This window comes from Lissotriton helveticus, chromosome 12 (assembly GCF_964261635.1).
Source record: "Lissotriton helveticus chromosome 12, aLisHel1.1, whole genome shotgun sequence".
Lineage (NCBI taxonomy): Eukaryota > Metazoa > Chordata > Amphibia > Caudata > Salamandridae > Lissotriton > Lissotriton helveticus.
This window is the reverse complement of record NC_136073.1, coordinates 795,958,918-795,975,829: the sequence shown is the minus strand read 5'-3', so window position 1 is coordinate 795,975,829 and position 16,912 is coordinate 795,958,918. Positions and strand designations below refer to the sequence as shown.

General features: G+C 49.3%; 1 protein-coding gene across 1 annotated transcript in view; it reads left to right on the top strand.

The window, feature by feature from the left end:
- The first annotated feature begins 5,230 nt into the window (after window positions 1-5,230).
- Window positions 5,231-16,912, top strand: part of LOC144799048 (lipoprotein lipase-like) — a 74,604-nt gene continuing 62,922 nt past the window's right edge. Inside the window, exon 1 of the mRNA XM_078670210.1 lies at window positions 5,231-5,386. Within this exon, the coding sequence (XP_078526336.1) occupies window positions 5,293-5,386 (94 nt within the window). The 5' untranslated portion in view covers window positions 5,231-5,292. The remainder of the gene's footprint in view (window positions 5,387-16,912) is intronic.

Genomic DNA, 16,912 nt, shown 5'->3' with positions numbered 1-16,912 from the left:
CCCACATTCTGAAGCGCGTGTATGTGCCAGTACAGTGAGCACCCTCAGTGCACCCACATTCTGAAGCGCGTGTATGTGCCAGCACAGTGAGCACCCTCAGTGCACCCACATTCTGAAGCGCGTGTATGTGCCAGCACAGTGAGCACCCTCAGTGCACCCACATTCTGAAGCGCGTGTATGTGCCAGCACAGTGAGCACCCTCAGTGCACCCACATTCTGAAGCGCGTGTATGTGCCAGCACAGTAAGCACCCTCAGTGCACCCACATTCTGAAGCGCGTGTATGTGCCAGCACAGTAAGCACCCTCTGTGCACCCACATTCTGAAGCGCGTGTATGTGCCAGCACAGTAAGCACCCTCTGTGCACCCACATTCTGAAGCGCGTGTATGTGCCAGCACAGTAAGCACCCTCAGTGCACCCACATTCTGAAGCGCGTGTATGTGCCAGCACAGTAAGCACCCTCTGTGCATCCACATTCTGAAGCGCGTGTATGTGCCAGCACAGTAAGCACCCTCAGTGCACCCACATTCTGAAGCGCGTGTATGTGCCAGCACAGTAAGCACCCTCAGTGCACCCACATTCTGAAGCGCGTGTATGTGCCAGTACAGTAAGCACCCTCACTGCACCCACTTTCTGAAGCGCGCTATATGCCAGTACAGTGAGCACCCACTGAGCACACATATTCTGAGGCCCCCTTATGTGCCAGTATACTAAGCACAATCTGTGCACCCACATTCCGAAGCGCGTGTATGTGCCAGTACAGTAAGCACCCTCAGTGCACCCACATTCTGAAGCGCGTGTATGTGCCAGTACAGTGAGCACCCTCTGTGCACCCACATTCTGAAGCGCGTGTATGTGCCAGTACAGTGAGCACCCTCAGTGCACCCACATTCTAAAGCGCGTGTATGTGCCAGTACAGTGAGCACACTCAGTGCACCCACATTCTGAAGCGCGTGTATGTGCCAGCACAGTGAGCACCCTCAGTGCACCCACATTCTGAAGCGCGTGTATGTGCCAGCACAGTGAGCACCCTCAGTGCACCCACATTCTGAAGCGCGTGTATGTGCCAGCACAGTGAGCACCCTCAGTGCACCCACATTCTGAAGCGCGTGTATGTGCCAGCACAGTGAGCACCCTCAGTGCACCCACATTCTGAAGCGCGTGTATGTGCCAGCACAGTGAGCACCCTCAGTGCACCCACATTTTGAAGCGCGTGTATGTGCCAGCACAGTGAGCACCCTCAGTGCACCCACATTCTGAAGCGCGTGTATGTGCCAGCACAGTGAGCACCCTCAGTGCACCCACATTCTGAAGCGCGTGTATGTGCCAGTACAGTGAGCACCCTCAGTGCACCCACATTCTGAAGTGCGGTATATGCCAGTATAAGAGCACCCTCTGTGCACAAGCATTCTGAATCGTGCTTATACGCCAGTACACTGAGCACCTACTGTGCACCCACATTCTAAAGCGTTCTTAAATGCCAGTACGGTGATCACCCTCTGTGCACACATATTCTGAAGCGCGCTATATGCCAGTACAGTAGACACCCTCTGTGCACACACATTCTGAATCACGCTTATATGCCAGTACACTGAGCACCCTCTGTGCACACATACTCTGAACTATGCTTATATGCCAGCACCCTCTGTGCACACGCATTCTGAAGTACACTTATATGCCAGGAGAGTAAGCACCCTCTGTGCACACATTCCGAGGTATGCATCCAGTACAGAGATCACCCCTGGTACACGCACATTCTGAAGTATACGTAACTGCCAACACAATGTGCATCCTCCGTGCACACGCATTCCGAAGTATGCACATATGCCAGTATAGTGAGCCCCCTCGTGCACACGTTCTTAAGTATGCGTATAAGCTGGTACAGTGCTCACTCTCTATGCACAGTTTCTTAAGTATGTACATACACCATTCATATTCAGAAGTATGCACACACGCCAATACACTGAACACCATATGTGCACACACACATTCTGACGTGCACACACATAGATCATTAGCGGTCCGCAGTGGACGTGCACAGTACCGAGGCAGCATTCTCTGCACACACCCACTCTTCAGAGGTCAAGGGGAGTATACTCAGCGTCCTCGTTTGTGTGCACACGTTCTAACAAGATGCATAAAATGGCCAGAGAGCATCATTTCGCACGCGCATTCCGCAATGCACGCACATTCACAAGTACGCGTGCGTATGCCTGGATGGATGGATAGACGGATGGATTTATAGATGGATGTGTGTCTGAGAGAGGGCGGGTGGTTGGATGGGTGGATGTCTGACGGTGGATGGATGGATACATGAATGTGTGAGGGTGGAAGTGTGGATGGATGAATGGATAGATGGATGGATGGATAGATGGATGGATTTATAGATGGATGTGTGTCTGAGAGAGGGCGGGTGGTTGGATGGGTGGATGTCTGACGGTGGATGGATGGATACATGAATGTGTGAGGGTGGGTGTGTGGATGGATAAATAGATAGATGGATAGATGGATGGATAGATGGATGGATTTATAGATGGATGTGTGTCTGAGAGAGGGCGGGTGGTTGGATGGGTGGATGTCTGATGGTGGATGGATGGATACATGAATGTGTGAGGGTGGGTGTGTGGATGGATGAATGGATAGATGGATAGATGGATGGATAGATGGATGGATTTATAGATGGATGTGTGTCTGAGAGAGGGCGGGTGGTTGGATGGGTGGATGTCTGACGGTGGATGGATGGATACATGAATGTGTGAGGGTGGGTGTGTGGATGGATGAATGGATAGATGGATAGATGGATGGATTTATAGATGGATGTGTGTCTGAGAGAGGGCGGGTGGTTGGATGGGTGGATGTCTGACGGTGGATGGATGGATACATGAATGTGTGAGGGTGGGTGTGTGGATGGATGAATGGATAGATGGATAGATGGATGGATAGATGGATGGATTTATAGATGGATGTGTGTCTGAGAGAGGGCGGGTGGTTGGATGGGTGGATGTCTGACGGTGGATGGATGAATACATGAATGTGTGAGGGTGGGTGTGTGGATGGATGAATGGATAGATGGATAGATGGATGGATTTATAGATGAATGTGTGTCTGAGAGAGGGCGGGTGGTTGGATGGGTGGATGTCTGACGGTGGATGGATGGATACATGAATGTGTGAGGGTGGGTGTGTGGATGGATGAATGGATAGATGGATAGATGGGTGGATAGATGGATGGATTTATAGATGGATGTGTGTCTGAGAGAGGGCGGGTGGTTGGATGGGTGGATGTCTGACGGTGGATGGATGGATACATGAATGTGTGAGGGTGGGTGTGTGGATGGATGAATAGATAGATGGATGGATTTATAGATGGATGTGTGTCTGAGAGAGGGCGGGTGGTTGGATGGGTGGATGTCTGACGGTGGATGGATGGATACATGAATGTGTGAGGGTGGGTGTGTGGATGGATGAATGGATAGATGGATAGATGGATGGATAGATGGATGGATTTATAGATGGATGTGTGTCTGAGAGAGGGCGGGTGGTTGGATGGGTGGATGTCTGACGGTGGATGGATGAATACATGAATGTGTGAGGGTGGGTGTGTGGATGGATGAATGGATAGATGGATAGATGGATGGATTTATAGATGGATGTGTGTCTGAGAGAGGGCGGGTGGTTGGATGGGTGGATGTCTGACGGTGGATGGATGGATACATGAATGTGTGAGGGTGGGTGTGTGGATGGATGAATGGATAGATGGGTGGATAGATGGATGGATTTATAGATGGATGTGTGTCTGAGAGAGGGCGGGTGGTTGGATGGGTGGATGTCTGACGGTGGATGGATGGATACATGAATGTGTGAGGGTGGGTGTGTGGATGGATGAATAGATAGATGGATAGATGGATGGATTTATAGATGGATGTGTGTCTGAGAGAGGGCGGGTGGTTGGATGGGTGGATGTCTGATGGTGGATGGATGGATACATGAATGTGTGAGGGTGGGTGTGTGGATGGATGAATGGATAGATGGATGGATAGATGGATTGATGGATTTATAGATGGATGTGTGTCTGAGAGAGGGTGGGTGGTTGGATGGGTGGATGTCTGACGGTGGATGGATGGATACATGAATGTGTGAGGGTGGGTGTGTGGATGGATGAATGGATGGGTGGTTGGATAGACGGATGAACAGATGATGGATGGATGTATAGATGGGGGTGTGTGTCTGAGGGGGAGTGGTTGGTTGGATGGGCCGATGTCTGAATGAATGGATGTGTGTGTGGATGGATGGATTGATGGATGGATTGCCGGGCTGACTGGTTCGGTTCAGGTTCACCCGCATCACTCTGCACGCACTCAGTGCCACTAGGATATGTGGTTCAAACGGGTATGAATGTTATTTCCCTATCTACTCCCTCGCTGTGATTTTTCCACAGACTTCTATTCCTTCCATCGCGTGTTCACTGTAAGTCTTCTCCGAACCCCCGAGCGGGTCCCGCATTTGTAGGGCGCTGGCCCCACACATTCTCCAGGGGTGCTGTCTCCTCCCGGCTCCTGGCCGGGGCCGTCGCAGCTCACGAGTTCCAATCGTGTGCTAATGTGACCACTTTCACACGACTCCTGGAAAGTAGGAGCCGATCCCAGCGCTTCGCCCCCGCGTGGTTTCTCGCGTGAGCAGGCGCCAGCGCCCAGTCGCGGCAGCCAATCCCGGGCGAGAAGCAGGAACACACCCACCACCCACCCACTGCCGGCTCACTCAGCAGCACACGGGCGATCAGAGTTACTTTAACACACGGTGTTTCAATCTGGTGCAGTGTGTGCACGAGTATGGAGCTCACACGGCTGCTCGAAGTCTGTGCGTGTGCACACTACACCCAGACACTGTGCAGTGTGCACTACAGTTTAACACACTGCACTGCCATGAGGCACCCTGGCACTCTGGTGGTGGCACACCACCAGCCCTGCTGGGAAGGCAGCAGGTGGGGGAGGGGCAGGGGCTGGGTAGAGTTCAAGGCTGAGGGGTGAGGTGACTTGGGGGGTGAGGCGAGCCCCCGCCCTGGGAGGGCTCTGAGGGTTGGAGGGGATTAGGGTCGAGGGAGCAAATCCCGGAGGCAGGGAAGTGCTCAGGGGAGGGCTGGAGGGGGGAGTGGCCAGGGGCAGTCCGTGGGAGGGCAGCCCGCCGCCCCCTCTCATTGGGCCCCTCTCTTAAGTTCTAGGCCCTGTCACTCAGGACTTTCCCTATAGCTTCCCTGCCTGCCTGCTCCGCACACACACAGACTGATCCTGGGCACCATGAGGAGCGGCGTCACCTGGATCCTACTGTCCTGGACTCTCTGCGCCTGGGCCCTGCCCGGGGTGCGCCCTCAGACTCCCGCCTCCAGCACAGGTAAGGCTGACGCACCGTGTGCCCTGCGGCACTTCACTCTGAGCAGATTCACCAATCAAGTCTCGCGTCCTGGCTTTAGGTCCGGATTCATGCAGCTTTGACAGAGGGGTGCCCACGAACTTCAGATTGCCCCTTCTGTGCCCGGGGAGTGGGTGGATATGCAGCAGCCCTGATACAAATTAACCTTGCTTTATTCACCTTTAACAGGGATGTTTCAATAGCAGGATTACAGCTGTCAGCAGGACACAGAACTTTCTTTATTTTTCTTTTTACTGATTTCAAAACCTTCAGAGAGTTCGGAGGAATATATGAGGCTTAAGAGACGGGCATATGGGTGTCTTATTCCGAACTCGGAATGTTTGTAGGCAGGGAGGTGGATTTGTGTGAGGTGGGCGCCTTTGTGACTGAATTCACACTGGAGCGGTCTCACCCTTGAGGGTGTCTGTGGACCTCTCGGAGCGGTGACGTCCGAGAAGGTGTCTGTGTGACAGGTGACGTCCGGGGCTCCATACAAGGTGGGGATGTCTCTGGTGTGGGGGAATCCAGCAGAGAGGGGTTTCTGTGAGGGCCGGAGCGTCCCTGAGAAGACTGTAACTTTTGGTGTTCAAACGTTTTTGAAGTGGTGCAAGTAACTTTCGCATTCGTTCATGTATGAGCGAAGATTTTATTTTATTTATTAGTTGGTATTTATACCGCGAACTTCACCCACCGGGTGTTCAGAGCGCGCTGTACATCTGTAGGTTTGAAAACCTCCGAGAGAGCTGAGTTGGAACGTATCTGGACGTCTGTGAGCACTGACGTCTGAGAGGATGCATTTGCCTCGGGGCGTGGGTACTATTGGTGCAGCAGGTGCAGTGATACCGGAGCCCAAGGAGGAATATCTCGAGAAGGGGTCGTTTGTTGGGAGGTTCCATCGGGAGGGGTGTATGTGAGGGCCCACGGAGTTCCTGTCACTGGATCTCTTTGTGTTTCAAAGAGGCGAGGCAGGGTATCTGTGGGATGGGTGCACGCGTGAGAAGATTCGCCTTTATTTATTCATTGGCTGTCTTATCTAGCGCGAACTTGACTTGAGTAGGTCAGGGCTTCAGAGCGCTGGATGTAGTAGGTAGCTGTGAAAATACATGTCCGTAGCCTCACCTCGAAGTGAGTGCTTGAGTTGGCGCCTGGGGTATGTGAGCGCTAGAGGGACGTGAGAGGTGAGATGTGCGTGACGGGGGGACCTTCGGGGTATTCGAAACGGGGTACCTGAGAGAGGCTTGTCTGCTGAAACACCCACCAGAGGGGCCATCTGTCAGTGGGCTTCCTGGGATGAGCGTGGGGGTGTTTAGAAGATGGCTCTGAGATGTGTGCGGTGCACGCGGGAGAGAATTCGCCTGGAATGCTGAGACAGATGGACCGGGCCTTAATACCGCTCTCTGAGGTGTACAATACAGTAATAATCAAGATTTGGTTGGCCCCTCTGGGCTCTGGTGCCACTGCACCTGCTGCACCCCGTTGAGTGGCGTTCACGAGATGGGATTTCTTTGAGTGTCTGAGGGTGTCTCCTGGGAGTAGGGATATCCGCCGAATGGGAGCGTCTGTTGTTTAGACTTCACCTGTGGGTGCGTCTATGAGAGGGGGCGCCCGAAGTTGGATACAGGTGAGAGGCCAGTCAGGGAAGTTTACAAGACGTGATTGTGTTTATGTTAGAGACAGCGCATCTCCTGAGTGGCAGCTAGGAGGAGCCATGTGTGAGGGGAGTGTCCCGGGTTTGGTGCCTCTAGGCGTCTCTCCCAAAGGACGTCCGAGGCGAGACATCTGCGTCTCTAGACGACCTGTTTGTGTTTACACACAAAATCACTTGTAGGGGATCAGGTGTTATTGATGACTGGGGCCTCACACAACACTCATTTGGGACACGCGCTCATTCATTTCAGTACAATTGCCAGTCCCCTGCTGTGAGCGTTCATACATTTTCCCCCAATTACGTTTTCAAGTTCAAGTGAGTTCCTACTTTTCTTAGAACAGATCGTCTGCTTCCTGGTGTGCGGGGGAAGGGGGAGGGGGTGTATTCGGGGTGTCTGCGTCTTCTGAGCAGATCTCAGCCAGTGAATTTTGCTTTCACTGGTTAGTGGTCAGGGTTTTTAAGGAGACACCTATTTTCTTTCTTTCATTTTTTTCTTTTTTTAAATAAATACAGTCTTGTTATTCGAGGTCTCCTGCTCAAACACATTCAATTGTTTTACTCAAAATGTTGAATGTTTCGTGCAAACGCCCAACTTTCACCAGAGGGCTTTCGGAGGTGGTCAGATCTGGTCTGTGCGCGTGTTTACAGAAGGGTCTGTGGTGTGAGCCGGGCTCTTTGGGGGTACTGTGAGACCGCTGGGGCGCGGTGTGCCTGTGTGCAGTCTGTGACCGAGAGTTACCCCGGGAGCAAGTTACTTCCCATGAATGGAACCGGCGCCAAGGTCACCCTGCCCCCCTCCTCGCCGCTGATTGGTCGGTTTCTCGTCATGGGATGCGAATCATACCACAGCCGAGCCCAGGGTGCTGTGGAGAGGCAGGGCTTGGAGAGAAGGGTCGAGGCGGGGAGAGGGAGACGGAGGAACTTTGGAGGGAGTGCAGAGAGAAGAGAGAGAGAAAACAGAGTTCGCGCTATACAAATCTGCAAAAAAAAAAAAAAAGCTAAAGCACACACAATCACACAATGGAAGAGCGAGGGAGGGCAGGAGCTTCATGTGTAATGTAACTGGTGCTCATGTAAAGCGCTCCAATACCTTCGGGTCGAGTAAGCGCTATTTAAAACTGAAAAATGGATAGGGAGAAAAATTCAGAGGAGGTAATGCTGAGGTGGGGTGAGGAGGGGAGCAAGAGTTACCCCTACCGGCCCCGCCCCCCAGTGATATTCCTTTCCCTCTCTTTCTCCCCCTCAACCACTCCCCTTTTACTGACTACCTCTGCTTCTCACTCTTTCTATCTCTATCCAGTGCCATGCTAAGAATTTGTGGGGCACAAGGCAAGAACTAATAAATCAATTTTTGTGTAACCCCATTTCTGAAACTTTAAATATAATCTTTGGATTCAGAAATGCTTCAAATGGCGGAAAATGTGTAATAAACTTCAAAGTTGTTCCGAACAGGGGGCCCCAAAATAAGTATTGCCCAGGGATCCAATACTTCTTAAGATAACACTGCTTGTAGAGAGCATGGGGCCAGAGGACAGATAGAGCAGGGACCAATCACGTTAGAGGAAGAGACTAAATGAAACCAGCAACAACAACTGGGGGGAGTGAGAAAGACGAAGACGGAGCGAACACTCAGGTGGGGAGGGTGGAGGAAAGGCAAGAACATTGTGGGAGAGGTGGAATAAATGCGAGAGAATGAACTACTGAGAAAAGAGGGAGCCAGGCAGCAGAGACAGAGATAGCAAAGGCAGTGAGACATGCATAGAGCACAGGTTCTGCTGAGAGAGTGCGGAAAGAGATGCTCACTTCGAGCTAGAGTATTATTGCTAACAATTGGACCTCTGGGTATAAATGTTGGCTCTGACTCTATCCTAAAAACACCACCACCAGCAAGTGAACAAGTATTACATGGTATATGATATTAAAAGCGCTTTGCTAACCAACAAGCGCGCCCTGCTGCTGCACCTTAGATAGAAAACCTGAAACTTGTTGACTGTGAATATCTTGTCGCCATGAGTTATTACCACCTATATGTAGCAGGCCCTTCATATAGATGGTTTTCAAAGATATCCTTGACTTTCAAAGATGTCTGATCCTTTCTAAAGTTTCTGATAGTCACTTGATGTCCGTCTTCGGATCCTTCTGGACACTGGTGTCAAGTCGCTCCATATAGATGAAAACAAATATATGTGAGAGTAGAAATACTGATGAAAAACATGGAAAAAGGCCTCTGTGGGAATTTACTGTTGAGAAGATCTGTTGACAGGAGCCTACTAGAAATTTTGATATTACTCAAAGGAATGAAATCGCAATATGTGGCGCAGACTTCCACACTATTCGAGATTGTGCAACGCAGAATACAGTCCTGGAACTTGGCGTCAAATCATGGCCATGTTATAACTTTATCAGCTGCTGGATCGCAGACTGCGTCCACAGTGTTATCGAAGAAAAAGAGCGAAACTACATAAATTCATCTTTCATCTTTCAGCAGTGTTTACATAACATTGAAAGTACAAAGAGAAACAAAAGGTGGAAGAATAGCATTTGATTTTTTTTTATTTAGTTGTTTGATATTGTGACACTTTGCTGGCATTTTCACTGGAAAGTTGTTCGGTTTGGGACCCCTTGAGGAGTCTTCCATTGGATGTGGTAGAAGATGTGTGTCGGAGGTTGCAGGATTCTCTTATCAGGCTGGCGATGGCCTATTTGATGTATTGAGGTTGCTTGTTGGAGGTATCTGGTCCCTCCATATAAGTGGGCTAGGTGAGGTCTTGGTTTTTGTCTTGAAGAGCGTTAAAGTCCACATTGAAGTCTTGCCTCCATTGCTCCTTTGAAGGTTGACAAGTTGTGTTACTTTCTTGAGCATGCTCTCCAAGTATTTCCTATTTGTAGATCTAGTGCTCAAATTATTTTGTTCTGTGCTTGTTCGGTTAAACCTGGCCGGAAATCTCCTACAAACTGATCCTCATTGGCTTTTAATCAACCAATCACAACCAGAGCATGAGGCAGTAACTAACAATAACAGTTGCAGTGCCAGTCCTCTTTCTTTGTTGCCAGCAAAGTTCTGCTCCATGATGAAGAAATATTCACTGGAAGTAGCAGTGGTGAGACTTAAATGCCCAGTAGCATATTTGCAATAAATTATTGTAGAAATGGAAGTTTCAGATGCCAAGCCTGTAGGCTTCAGTTGGCGTCTCACATTGCGGGGACTTTAAAGGTAAAAAGTGGAAGACGGATGGAAGGAAAATATGGAACGAATCTACTCCATGTGGCAAAGAAGCGGAAAGGGCACATTTGACGTGATATGTGCTCATTTGTTAATGGATTGAAATGTGGCATTATAATTCACTTCTTCAGAAATTGAAGTCAGAGACGTCCCCCTGTCTCTCCTGTATCAAATTCCCAAATTTTGCTTCAGTGTGGTGGCACCGAAAGTATGGCCTCTAGTCTCTCTCAGAAAGTGCACAATGCAAGACTGTGTTTTTCTAAAGTGAGCAGTTATTTCTAATGCCTTTCCCCCTTAACTGTTTTCAAATTAATTGTATAAAAATATATTACTCAGTGAGTTGGCCACCACCTGTCTCAAAAATGTCATTTTAAATTTTAAATAAACTACAAGCACCTCATGCATGTAAAACTGGTATTGAATCCAATTCCTACATGTAGATTAGGCTACACCTGTAGAGTTTTGTGTCAACAAACATAAATTGAATGAGAGTGTTTTCTTAATTTCTATTACCCCCAAGATATTAGTCTTTCTTCATTTTACACAAAGGAAGTTCTCTTCCTTCCAGTGGCCTACATGTTTAATTCTCAAGGTGATACTTCCTTAATTTAAATGTATTTAATGTATATTTTCCCATTTTGATAGCCTGAAAGTCTGGCATGTATCTCGCCATTGTGAACTAGCATTCTACTCACTTACTGTGGACTTATGCAGCTTATAGCTCTTTTAAATATATATTGTTTTCACTTTACGTGCCTCAGTTTTGTTTTTGATTTCCACTGTGCCATCCTTGCAGATAATTGCACACTGCATATGCCATTCTTCTCTCTCAGGAGTGCCTTTAGTTTACGTTATTCCACAGTGTCATATTTAACCAGCTTCATCTCACATCCAGGCCCGGACTGGCCGCCGGGGCACCGGGCAATCCCCCGGTGCGCCGCAAGGGTGGAGGCAGGTTTTTGGCCCCTGGGGGACCTTTTTGTTACAGGGCCGTTTTTGCAGTGTTGCCGGCCGAGCACTTTGCCAGGGTCGGTTTTGGTTCCCAGTCCGGCCCTCCTCACATCTCTTGTTCTACACAGGTACACGTCCACTGGGATCTGCTTGCCACCTCCAATAGGGCCCCATATATAATAACATGTGCCTCTCTCACCTGTCTCTACCTTTCCAGGGAGACACATGTGTGTCCTTCTTCATAGGGGCCATGATGCACGCGCCTCACCACCTGCACCGCTCTTTGAAGGCTGTTATTTTACGCTGCTCAGATTTAAGAAGGATCCAAGTACACTTTGATGTCCACTGAGACTACACAACCCCACCTGACCAGCACGTGACTTTTGAAAAAAATACATCCCTCATCTCAGGGAGGAGAAACTTCACATCAAACTTGGTCACCATCTGTTTCTCATTGTCAGCATCAATGCACTGTTGCAGCCACTTAATTCTGAGGAGAACAGGGCAGCACAATGTGGCATCTTTTCTAGGCCTGTCCCTTGGAGAGAGTACGGGGTTAGATAAGTGTAATCAGCCCTGCTACTTAACCAATCTCCTATATTTTCCATGTCAGGGCCTGGACGGCTCAACACCGCCATTAACAAATAAGATAAAGTTACCTTTTGAAATAAAAATAAAAATGTACTGAGCAAAAGCAAAATGTGAGCGGAGGGCATGCAGAAGTGTCAAACTGGACTTGTTTGAGTCACCTGTGTGAGGAAGTTCTGCATAGCGTCTCGGTACTATGATTCTGCAGAGGGTCACAGGTGAGTACAGAACCCGCTCAGCCGCCTGCTGCTGGGATCCCAGTGCTGGGCGGGAGTATTGATTTCCGGCTGTCGTGGGTGACAGGGCCGTCCCTCATTCTTGAGTGCTAACGTGCCTTTCAAACACCGGCAGACACGGTTTCTTTCTTCCTTCGAATTGTTCACTTGACAGTTTAACTGCCTCCTAGCGCTCATGTTTCGAGAAGCTTCGGTCGTTCCCTCAGGCGGTTCTTTGTACTGAAATAGAGACGGCAGTTCCGTTTTGTGTTCGGCCGCCTTTAAGCACAAAAGGCAGTTTAATAGCATTATATTATGTTTTGTGTTGTTTTTTTTCTCCATTCACGTTCCAGCATTGCGATTTTACACATTCTAACTGTCAACACCCGCTTTGTCAACGATGGAATATCCCTCCAGTGCTAGAAGGGGAAGGGAAATACCATCGTTAGGGAGAGAGGGGGGAGATAGAATAGACAAGGTAGGGAGGACTGGATAGTTCTTTAACAGCACCTCACATTGCATAGATAGAGGGACTTGGGGCGTGTCCCCCCAAGATTCTTGTTTCTTAAAGTGTCCTTAAGCTTTAGTGTTACAGAACAATTTTCCAACTGAGAGAGTTATTTAGAGCCAACAGGTAGTTCCACAAAGGGAACTTTGTTCTTTGTACAAGATAACATTTTCAGAAATTCCAGTGCGGTTGGATGTTAATACCCCTTACTTCCAAGAATTTCTCCTGAATGTCTCTGACTGCTTAGCTGCCAGAGTGAAGACAGGCAAATGAAAGGTGCTACACTATTACCCCTGTTTATGCTGCAATTTCCCTGTCTGCCTCTAAACATTTCAGACAATGTTGTTGAAAATTGTAATTCAAGAACAGCTATTTTCAGCCTTTGGGTCTGAGCTAAATTGGGGAGTATAATAGCTGAAAATCCATAGCTTTTAGAAATAATTCAGACTGAAACTTGTGACATTTTCACGTACTTAACGATTTGGCACAATAGATAAAAACATAAATCCTCTGAAACAACAAATGGATTGTAGAGGGTAACCTTCTGAAGTATATGGATTCGTGGTCCTTTTTTAGAAGGGCAGATGAGGGGGCCCTGGGCCAAACGTATTTTGGGGCCCCTGTTCAAAACAGCTTTACATTTAGAACCACTTTCAACTCTTTCAGAACCTTTTCAGCCAAATCACTAACAGTGCACAGGAGCACTCATGTAAATGATAAAAGTGTTTACATGTAATATTCAGGGACAGTGACGTGTGTTCTCAATATTGTAACAAGGTTGCAGGTCACTCAGATTACTGCAAATAGTCTCTGTGACACCGTCCCATTTCTAATATGTCAGGTCCTGTTTCGATCTAAAATACCAAAAAAAAAACATGGATGTTGTATGAAACATTAACACAACATTTCTCTGCAAATTGTAAAAGACTCACACATCACCCACATTAAAAATTATTTAGGGAAACCGCGTTTAAAACAATTTGTTAAAAAATTATTAAAGGTCTTCTGGGTCTTCCGGGCAAGACTCTTTGCAGAACAGAACTGGCTCTATGAGGGGGCCCCTGAAAGGCTAGGTCCCCGGGCCAGAGCTCACTTTGCCCAAGCCTTAAAAAGTCTCGGGCAGATATAATTCAAAAGATGACGACTAACACCAAGTGTGGGCATGTTAGAAAGGCGACCCCGGGGGAGGCAGAAGATGTCTGACTGACCACCCCTAGGTCCACCTCTCCGTCAAGAAGTAGCCGAGCGTTACTGAGAGGCCTCCTGGGTGAGGGCCCTCTCCTAGGATCGCACAGCAGAGTAACCACACACTACAAATGGACACCACACCAGAAGTCGAGTTCGTAAGCTTTATCAGGAAATAAAGGTTGCTGGTTCTCAGTGATATGTACAAGCAGACCGAGGGGTCTGTAAAGTCTCGCAAGAGGGGATCAGGGTAGCGGGACAGTCTCGGTTGGGGTGTAGGCAGGGATACCTTGCGCACAGCTCTCAATCCTCGAGCCGGGGGTTCCGAGAGGTTGAGCCGCGGCAGCGCCAGCAGGCTCTCAAGATGGTTCGGCAAAGGTGGGCCTCGGCAGCGCCAGCAGGCTCTCAAGATGGTTCGGCAAGGGTGGGCCGCGGCAGCGCCTGCAGGCTCTCACGATGGTTCGGCAAAGGTGGGCCGCGGCAGCGCCAGCAGGCTCTCAAGATGGTTCGGCAAGGGTGGGCCGCGGCAGCGCCAGCAGGCTCTCAAGATGGTTCGGCAAAGGTGGGCCGCGGCAGCGCCAGCAGGCTCTCAAGATGGTTCGGCAAAGGTGGGCCGCGGCAGCGCCAGCAGGCTCTCAAGATGGTTCGGCAAAGGTGGGCCGCGGCAGCGGCAGCAGGCTCTCAGGTTCTCTTCAGGTTACAGGAAATGAGTTCTTCTGGGGTCGGCCGTGACAGCGTCAGCAGGGCTCTCCAGTCCAGGATACAACTGACGTTCTAATCCAGGGCTGGCCCAGATATAGGACTGGAGTCCTTTGATATCCGGACCCTCGCGCCTGGGGGTCAGAGGGGCCGGGATGATGGTGTCCAGACACCCAGCAGGGGGGTGGAGCCAGCGCCCAGGGAGGCTGGAGGGCGATCGAAACCAGGCGTCCGGGGACGGCTGGAGGGCCATCGAAACCCCCTTTTCTCCGGGATCTGTCGAGTGGCCACTCGACCACCTGGGTGGATCTTGGTGCCTCGATGTCTGGGCTGCGCTGGGGCCTGGGCCGGGGCCGAGGCCACGTGGTCGTGAGTCGTGACGTGGTGGGCCCAAGATGGAGTCGGGCGCGGCCTCGTGCTTAGGTCGTGAGGGGTCCACGCTGGAGCCAGGTTGGTAGTGGGGGTCCGGGATGGTGGCTGGACCAGCAATGTTGGGGCGTGCAGTGTCGGGCAAAAGGGCTGCCCGATGCTGGGTGGAGGGCCGATGTCATCCTGGGCCCGCCATGCGGGAGGGGTAGGACCACGCCATGAGGCCGGGTCCAACAGGGCAACTTGATGGGTAGGCAGGCTTGTATGGAAATTGTGAATACCCCATAAGGACATTATATGGGGATGGACGGGATCATTATCCCGGACACGATGAACTACGAGATAGTGCCAACTGGTTTGAACCAACCAAATGTTCACCTCCTGTCCTTCACGGCTTCAGAGCTCCAACTGCGATTAGCTTGTGCTGCTCGCTGCATTCCCTTAAAGAGATAGGGAAAAATTGCTACTTGCACCTACCAACAATTGAATCAATGTAACCTTATTCGTCATGTTCTCAAGTAATTGGCTGCCTCATGGCTGGTTGCCCTGACAACGCTCTCCAGATGCCAGCTAGCTAACTTGATGCCTATGTGAATGCTCTGAGCCACATAGTCTAGGACAGGTGAAAATAAAATTATTACCAAGCCATAATATATTTGCAGAAAAGGACCTTGGAAACAATAAGGGGTGAGTCATTCGGCTCACTTTAAATGGGGTGTTTAGAGGGTCCCTCGATGTCCACGCCAGTGCTTATTTTGAGCCGGTATTTGCCAGGTCATATACTTAGAAACATAATGAAATAGTTCATCTACTCCATCCTTACAACTCTAGGTGATGTGCGATAGAGGAAAATATCACACTTGAATCAGTGTAATGTTTGGTAGTAAGCACAGGAACTAGTATTTGGCCGACCTAGCAGGGGCTGTAGATGGTGGAAGCCCTGGTTTTCTTCCTGGGATATAAATTAGGCCCTGGTCGATACATTTTACAAATGAAATTCCAGTCCATACTATGGATTATAAGGACAGGCACGCAGTGGGCCCCTCAGCCTTTAAGTAGACACTTCCCGCCTGACAGGATGGTAGACTGCCCCGTCAGTTCGGCTGTAGCTAGTGGCCCCTAAACTGCTACATAAGAATCGAAGGAATGCTATGTATTTTTAGGAGCCTTTTATTTTAATGACAGAATCTGCACACGCTAATTTGGATCAGACTTGGCAAAACGTGGCTTCAATTGATCTCCGCGGGATCGAAGCGAAGTAACATCTGTTTGCTTTTCCACCATATGATTTCATGTTTCATGCTCCTTTTTTCACTGTGCTCATGCTGTCCATTACGTGCCACAGCAGGGTTTGATTTTACGCCATTACACTGGCCCCGGGCACGGTGGAGAACATGGTAGACTTGTGCAAAACAACAAGATATCATCGTTCAGTGATGGCTCTTTTGATGACGCGGCAGGCTATCATTAGGAATTTAGGTTAGAACCTGTACTCTCTCCCTCTCTTCCCCAACCCTTTAGTCCAACCCAGTCGCGGCCCGTGCAGGTAAGAGCGGTGGGGCCAGCTTGGGGAGGGGGGGAGGATGTTGACAGACGACAAGGGGAAATTATTTTTTTAATTTTCCCTCATTGTCGTCTGCCGAATCGCCCTCTCCAACCTGATTTTTGTGTGTCAATGTACCATCTGCTTGTTTACAAATATTACTAAAAGTTCTTGACAAAAAGGTCAAATCTTAATATGCCTTTCCCTGTTACTTAGAGGTCTGACTCTTAGTAATGTGAATATGGTAGACTAGATCTTATGAAGTGGTGATGATTAGTACATTTTTTCCTGATGTGAAATGATCTTTGACTTTCACATACAGCGAAAGAACAAACACTACAATTTGATCATAGGAAGAATAAAATAGTCATTAAAACAATACGGTTTAATAAACATATTGTAACTTTCAGTTCTCATCTCCTGCAAAAGTATACATTGACTAGCTCATTCAGGACTACAGTGGGTTCGCCCTCACATTCTTCGTAAAAACTAATTCCACTGCACATGCTTAGCTTGACTTGTGAAACAGTGTGAACAGAGTAATAATCCTTTGCAGTTGACTGTCACGAATGACATAAG